The sequence below is a fragment of the Haliaeetus leucocephalus genome, unplaced genomic scaffold (assembly GCF_000737465.1).
Source record: "Haliaeetus leucocephalus isolate CR32 unplaced genomic scaffold, Haliaeetus_leucocephalus-4.0 Scaffold428, whole genome shotgun sequence".
NCBI classification, from domain to species: domain Eukaryota; kingdom Metazoa; phylum Chordata; class Aves; order Accipitriformes; family Accipitridae; genus Haliaeetus; species Haliaeetus leucocephalus.
In genome coordinates this window covers 1989464-1997950 of record NW_010972864.1, presented here as the reverse complement: position 1 = coordinate 1997950, position 8487 = coordinate 1989464, and the positions used below count along the sequence as shown (strand labels likewise).

Here is an 8487-nt window from a genome sequence, read left to right as displayed (position 1 = left end):
GTTGGAACAGCGAGAGGAAAAATGCCAAAAAGAAGCTTCTGTGAGAAGCTGTCATAAGGAAAACCAGCAGATGCACTCACAGCACCTGCCTTCACAAGCCTACCCGGGGATGAACAGACCCTCTCGACTGCCATCTCAGGGGGTTAAGTCAGACCCCTCCTCTAAATCACACTCTGGAGGAGCTTCTCATTTTGTTGGCAATGCAGGTGTTTGGGGAAAGCTGGCCTCCTGTTTTACAAGGCATCTACACAACAGCGTGACTGTCCTCCTTCCTAGGAGTGAGAAATAAAAGCACGATCTTCAAGGGGAGGTTGTGTTGCTTCCTTGGTCAGACCTAGGTAGGGTGACCAAGAGACACCAGTATGAAGAGGACAAACACAAATCATTGTACCTTGTCCTACAGAAAATGGGGAAATGGAGCAGCTGATTTTAAATGTTTCCACAGCTCAAGAGAGAGCACATCAGTGAAGAGTCACTATTGGTTATATTGAGGTTTGTTGCAATTGATAGGTCTAACGAATGCTCTTCTTTAAAGATACGGGAGAGTTACTACCAAAAAAAAGCATACTCAAGATAAAAAATTTGGACGGAGTTGTTTAGCAAGGAGAGAAAATGAGTAAGCAAGTACGCACATGAGTGAAGATCAGAGTACCGCACAAACACTTAACAGCAAGAAAGTTTGATCTAGCTTGAAGTATAGTAGCCAGATCCTGAAAAAAAGGCTAGAGGGGAAAAGTCTCAAGAGGGCAATACCTAGATTTGGTGATGTAAGGAAGGAGATGGTCTGCTTTTTTCATTTGTGAGATAAGGCAGTGCTGTCATTTTAGAAATACTGGGGATGACACCCGTTCTGAAGTGATGAGATGCAAGAACCCTTTGTTCTACACCAAAATTACTGCAGCCTAACAGCAGGTAGGCTATGAATGGTAAAGTTTGTATAAGACAAGGGGAGGTATTTAAGTTTGTGTTAGACTGCTAACAAATTAACAACAACAGGTTTTACTCAGGCAATATTCAATTTCTGTGTAGATATCTTTAAAAGAAAGGTATTTTTACAGGACAGGAAATAAGAATGAAAATGGTAATGTAAGTGGGAACAGCAATGAGAACTATCATATGTTTAGTGAAAAAGCTGTACCAATATGTGTGGGGAACTGTTGACCAAGGCACACAGAAATATGTGGCATAGCATATCTATATATCTATAGTATCCATACAACAGTATGGAGGAACATGAACTATCTGATGCAAAATAGAAAAACAGGTACTACAGGAAAACAGGTACTACAGAAATACAGGAAATGCGGTGAGGCTGCAAGGAAAAAAACCCAGCATTGAAGGATGCAGTTGAAGGGGAGACTGCTATAAAGTACTAGGACAGCACTGATTAAAAAAATACAAGGAAAGGGTGGGATCTGGAATTGTTTTGGGGGAAGAAGGACGAGACACCCTTGGCAGGCAGAGCTGAGAACCTCCTGGGGAGACCCTCGTCAGACTGGATTTGCTCCACTTGTGTGATTTCTTTCTGAGAGACAAGTCATATCACAGATTATGCCACTGTGGATGACTTCAGTTCCTCAGGTATGGCTGGGGGAAAATATGACACAAACATGAGGTGACAAGCTGCGTCTGAGGCCAATCTCAGAAGCCCAGTCAAAACCTCAAAAAAATGCAAAAGTCATTGCTGAGAGCAGCCTGCAGGCGCTCATATAGCTCAGGCCAGGACCACCCCAGTCTAACGGTGCTCCAGGGTCCAAGGTTGATGTCAGGGGTGGTGGGGGTCCAGGTGAGCTTGGTCATGGCAGTTAAGGCCTGTTGGGTGTCCACAAGGCCCTCACACAAATAGCAATAAGACTCAATTGCTCTTGACTAAGATTTGCTCAGCAAGCGGTCCTTCATCAGTTCTTTTGGTTAGAGCCCACAGAAGATTTTTAATGAAGGACTATGCTGTTGTTCAGTAACGAAACTAAAAAGCCATGTCTCCAGAATCCAGACAGATTTCTCCTAAAAAGCGTGACACTGTCTTTTATTCAACTCTAGCTTTTGCACTTAGATAAAGCTTTTATTAAAAAATTGTGTTTCTTCACACATTTTCATAGCAATTTTCAACTAAATTCTGTACTTCAAAGGAAAGTTTTACTCTGGTGTTCTGAAGCAGGATTTTTTTTTTTTTAATGTATAAGAAAGACAGGAAGTTGTTTGGTCACTCTCACTTACCAAATGATGTGTATGAGAAAAGTCCTATATTGTTCTATCAATACAAGGGAGGAGTGAATTTTGCACCTGACAGCAGTATCACTTTTCCCTCTAACCAGCATCCTTACCAATGCCTTTCATCAGCACAGACCCCATGCCATGGCTTGCAGGACCTGCACTGACCATGAATTCAGAGCAGGTGTAGGGAGAATTTCACGTCATCAGCACTTAGGTCAGTAATGCAGCTTACTTGTGCAACTTCCACGGGGACCCACAGTTCACAAGAACCTTCTTGGACTAAACCCTCCCTCTGACAGTTCCCAATATTTCTGCTGCCTGGCTGAAGGATGAGTAAAATGTATGGAGATCCTGTGTCTTCTCTGCTGGAAGTAACTTCTACATCAGAAGAATGAAGAGACTAATCTAGCCCCTCACCTAAATCACTCCATTTTTCTTGCCTATCAGCTTCTTTCTTACTCTTCTACCCTACTAACAATAACTCACAAAAAGTGAGACGAGCAACCAGATTCCCAACTTACTTCCCAGTATAGTTGCAAAGGGTGCCAGAAATAAGCCAGAGGTATTACTGAAATGTCTGTCCACGCCCCTAAAACCAGATTTGCATCAAGAAGCACTGTCCAGTTAGAGTGATTACTCTGGCAACTTCTAACATGTCATGTAAGCCCAAATGGAGGCAGTGTTACATGTTTCAATGCCCCTCACAGGAGCTAGGCTTGTGCTCAGTATCTTGCATCAACTAACTTCAACTTGCTTTTCCTAGGCCTTGCACAGAGCACTGTTGCAGACTTCACAAGGCCTCAGGCTACTGAAACATAAGTCCCTCTTGATACCAGCATTCAGCTGTTGTTCTGGCCTATACCAACCAGTTGTGGCAGAGACCAGGCTGGTATGAGAAGCAAGCAAAAGATGGGAGCAAGGAAGAGTAAGAACAAAAAAATATGACTTGTCATAGATATAAGAGTATGTGTCCTTATCTACACGTGGCAATGGCTTCATTTCATAGATAGCCTTTTGATAAGCTAACCAGAATGAGATGTTTAACTCCCTATTGCTAACATTATCAAAAGCATGTCTTATAAAGCATTAAGGAACCATTTGCTCTTAAAGCTGACACAAAAGGATTTGTTTGCACATGTTCAACATTACTGACTTTACAAGTTGCATCTTAAAAGATGGCAAAAGCTTTGCAGAGTAAAAGACTGGTACACACTGTGCTTAAAGAAAACAGGTGGGTATAGTGGGGACTTGTGTTTTGTGTTCTGACCTGCTTTGGATATATCTGTCGACTTTTGGCAGTAATTACAAGCCTAACTCATTGGCCGAGATTCTATAATGCCTGGTGCTGTTTAGGCATCAACAAGAAATATTACATCTAGTCTAAATAACGACCAAGAAGTGTATTCAGAGAATGCTGGAGAGGAGGTAGAAAAGCCAATATGCATTTGTAAACCTCTCAGTTACACCATAGGTGTCATAAGTTTACATTTTAGCTTCTGTTAGTCCAAAAAGAAATGTAAGAGAAAGAAAAAAATAATCAAAGGAAATTATAATGGGCCAGAGTCTGTAGAAGGAGAGAACTTTTCACCTCGGCAGCTGAGCGTGACAGTGGAACAAGACCAGGCTGGGCTAGGTAATCAGCTGGTCTGCCTGGAAATGATGTCAACAGAAGTACATCTTCTTGCTGCATTTGTCGTACTGCAGCTTCTTATTAGTGATTAGACAGTCAAATAAGGGCTGTGCCCCTGGCTATCTGCCACATCCCAGTTTCTCAGAATGACAACTCAGGTTCACTGATTCCCAGGTCATAATTAAGGTGAAATGACACCAGGGATCCTTTAACTCACAAAATTCAACTTTTATTTGCTCACAACAAGAATTAGCATGAAACTATGTCAGAAAACTGTGTAACACATGCTAACTGTACATCACCAAACATATACTACAAGACTTGCTTGGGATCCTTGGGGATCAGTTCAGGCAAGAAAATAAGGAGAGCCCTCTCATTGAGTCACAAGGTTCAGAGCAGACCCCCTTGCTTTCTAGACTCCTCCTCAGAGAGGAGCCCAGGGGCAGCTGGATCCACTCCTAGTCCCAGACTTGGTCAACAGTTTATGTCTAAAGGGATGAGGTGTGGGGATTATTGGGAGCATGTGGAAGAGAGAGAGGCAGAGAGAAAAAAGTGAACAATTTCACCAGTCCTGGGTCCAGCATTGGTCCAGTCAGCTGAGGGGTCCCATTCTGGTGGGTGCATGCATGTGGGGTTTCAATTTGTGCCCTTTTATAGTCTCCTTGCCCCTCCTTAGAGGCGGGCACTTGAACTCATTAGGCTAATTAGCCATCATGCATGGGTTGTGCTTCTAGAACCTTCAGGAAATGGGTTGGGGGTGGTTTGGGGAGTAACTTCTCTCTCCCTGCAGGTACGACCATTCTTTGACCTCTGGCCATATGCGGTGAGCTGCCCCGTGCAGCCTGTCAGAACAGGGAACTACACGTCCTTGTCCTCCAACAGGACCTCCTCACCAGCTTCTCACCTGGGGTTTGGTGCTATGCAGGGTTCATTGTTATGCAGGGTTCGCCCTTATGCAGAACTTGCCCTACCACAATGTTTGAGACATTAACTCTTTCAGTCTCCCACACCATCATTCTCCTGACACTGAGCTCAGGTTCATGTTCTCACCTGCAGGTGTTAAGAATGACTCGTCTTCCTCAGCACTTCACACCTGAATCTTGGGCAAGTTTGTTCCCAAAAAGCTGACTACCCGTCAGTGTTTCCTAGCATTTAAAAAACACCAAAATTGAGATTTTTCCCCTTCTTTTTTTAATTTATGTATTTCTTTCATGCATTCTTGGCATTATGTTATTTCCAGTTCATATGTTGTAGTCCATGATTAACATCTTCAGCAAAGATCTATTTAAAAAACAGGTCTTTGAAGTAGTGTCTATCAACTCTTACCATTCTCAGCTCATGTCTGAGACAACACTTCCTACATTACTGAATACATGTGTAATTCGTGTAAGTAGATGAGTTTAAATTATCATATAGTATAGCAAAAGAAGTAACTGTGATTAAGTGGTAGTTCATCCCAGAAGGAGAACATTCAGAAGAGTGTTAAGTAAAATATACTAATATACTATATGAATATACACTAAATAAAACCAGAAGGTAAAAGGGACATCCACTACCTCTCACATTTCTTTAGTATTTATACTTCCATTTATTTCCTAGCCTTATACTTACTGACAGTATGGTGAAAAGAAACTATTTATATTTTAAAGAGTTACATCTGTTTATTTAGTAAGGAATCTAGTACCTAGTAATTCCAGAGTTGTGCAACTAAATAACTCTCAACAGTTTGGAAACTGTGTATTGAAGGAAGATTACCTCCATGCTGTCTCCTCTAAGTCACCACACATACTATAAGTAGTCATCAAGGTCAGCCATTTTCATGGCTCATGCAGCAAACCAAACACAGCCTTACACAGTGTGTAAGAAATATACCCATTAATCATAACCTCCAACAAAGGGCTGGTAACCGAAATAGAAGTAGTACAGAAGAGGACAAATGAGATATAATATTCACATATAGTCTGTTTCTCAATTATTCAAATCGCTTGCCTGCTGGCACACTGAACCAAATGGGGATTTCCTCACGTGTGGAGCTGAGTTGGTCCCTGTGCATTATGTCATATTTGGAAGTGAGCAGGGCTTGTAAGACCAGCGTTTCTCACAGTATGGGTTAGACCTTCATTGGGAGTCACAAAATGATCCAGAGGGGGCTAATGCAGTGTTAGAGCTGCTCGGACCACTGCGCACTTCCTCCCCTGGGCCAGCAGCAGCATATTTCTCCCTCAGGAAGTAAGAACAAATACTACTCTTTTCTATGATCTCTCAAAACTATAGCTGTAGAAGGCTTGTTTCTTGAAGAATAGCTGGAGATGCACATAAATGCTGTATACACCTAAATTCTCTGCTGCTGCATCTGAGCAAGTATGCAGATTAATGCCCTTCTGCAGAGAACACCTTAACTCGAGTTTTTAAAAGTAGTTGCTGTATTCCCCTGATGTCCGGACATCCGTAGTGAGAGGAAGTAATCCTGCCATGTGCCTGACAACAAAAGTCATAACTAGATGTTTTATGATAAGGAAAAAAATGCTCTGGATGCAGTACAAACTGTTCAAAAGAAATAGAATAGAGAAGATAATAACTTCAGAATACTATTGACCATAGGGCAAATACCCACCTTTATTGTATTTTTAACTAATACCACCCGTGAACACTATTATAAGCTATACTGCAATTGAAGATAGTATTTTCAACAACCAGAATGAAGATAATGTGGATAGACTACTAGGGAAAGCCAGATAGAGGCAATATCCTTTAACCAGCCAATTGAAATAGCTGGAAAAAGTACAGAAACTTTGGGCATGCATATTTGTCTGAAGGAGGACATATTTCATGGAAGGCTTATCTAGGCTTTCTAACTAGACTAATCTCCTGGTAGAGACTAACTTTCACTTCAAACTGTGGCTACTTACATCCCTCATCCAGCTCCTCTTGAGCCTTTTTTTTCTTTTTCCATCTAAAAAAAGCCTGATCTCAATGTTGCAAACTTTTGGGGACATAATATTTTCATGAAAGCCATTCGAAATTTAACATGACAGAGAGGGTAGAGAAATGGATTCAGGGAGGAATTGAGCCACAAAAGCCAAAAGGTTATTTCATACAGGGAGTTATGGACACAGGTTCCTTGGCAGGCCCCACGAATAATCATTAGCAAAGTGTATGGGGCCCAGCAAATGGCAAAGGCACATACAATTATGGCAAGCGACTTAGCAATTTTCTTGTCCTGCTGCAGTTTTGACCCAGTCCTTGAGCAGAAAGAAACAGAGAAGTCATTTTCTGGGGTTACAGAATTGCCTCTAGATGGAGATAATTTCTCAGTTATCAAAGACTCTTTCTTTGGCCTCGGGGAGGAAGAAACGCTGTCCTCTGCTTCCAATGGAGGAGAAGATGCTCCTGGCCTTGGCAAGAAGCAAAATCTCCAGGACAGGCTGCTGCTCCTTGGAGGCTCGCAGTCCTGCGTGCTGCTGTGCCGCTGGCGCCTCTGGATGTCGTGGAAGATGTGCATGTTGAAGTAGGCCACCGAGAGCAGCGGCACGAAGAATTCCAGGGTGGACGCGCACAGGAGGAAGTACCAGTTGTCAAAGAACTCGGCGTAGCACTGATCCGCCGCTACCACACTGTGTCCGGCCACATGCTCCCAAAAGAGGATTGCTGGGCAGTAGAGGAGGAAGGCAAAGACCCAGATGGCCACCATCTTGACAACAGGGTTGGACGTTATTCCCTGCTGGGCTCTGTAAGATACCTGTGAGGGAAAAAAAGAAAAAGGTCGCACCTGTAAAGACACATTTTGGAACCAACAGAAGTAGCAGGAGAGGAACTTAACAGAGTGCTTGGTAATCTGGAGCTGCAGCTGTGCTGACCAGGTGAACGTCACACAAGTATGTTTAATTCATTGATTGATGTTGACATAACATAGAGGTGTCTTTCTACATGTTGATGTAACTGTGCTAGGGTCCTGATCCAGGTGAAGACACATGATCATCCATCAGTACCTAGTAATTTGGTATGCCTTGCTTAAGACATCTGTGGTCTGAAGTGCCAGAGCAATAAGCATTTTATTGTTGTTGTTCAGAGCATGGCTTCCATTCACTGACAACTGCACTGCTTTTTACAGCATGTTACAAGCAAACAGGACTATGTGTCACAGTGGTCAACAGAAAATGTGGCACATATATTTAATACCCACCTTTGAGAAAATTGTTTATTGCACAATTCATGAAGATGTGGGAATAGATTTCAGCTTTAGCTCATGAAACCACAAAGCCATCCCTTTCTTCCTTATCCCCCCACTCTGTGTCCAGTACATATTTTCCACTATAAGTTGCAGAACAGACTGAAATATTGTAGCTCACATCCTGCTCCATCCCTTTCACAGGATGACAGGGTGAATGTGTAATTCTGGGATCTTAGACATCCAATTGAAAAAAAAAGGTTGAATTTATGTCATTAAAGACTATCATACAAATGTCCATAGGTCTTAATTACATCTGTGCAGGTGCTCTGAATTTTGCACTTTGTAAATGCTGAGTCTTTGGCTTTCCAGTGTAATGTTTCTTACATGCAAAATGTTTTGGTGTTTGATTTCTGGGATTTTTTTCTTAAAATGAAATAAAATAACATAAAATAATAAAATATAATAAAAAGTC

General features: G+C 42.1%; 1 protein-coding gene across 1 annotated transcript in view; it reads right to left on the bottom strand.

Annotated features, from left to right (window-relative positions):
* Nucleotides 1–6797: 6797 nt before the first annotated feature.
* Nucleotides 6798–8487, bottom strand: part of LOC104836062 (histamine H3 receptor-like) — a 5089-nt gene continuing 3399 nt past the window's right edge. Inside the window, exon 2 of the mRNA XM_010574410.1 lies at nucleotides 6798–7583. Within this exon, the coding sequence (XP_010572712.1) occupies nucleotides 6798–7583 (786 nt within the window). The remainder of the gene's footprint in view (nucleotides 7584–8487) is intronic.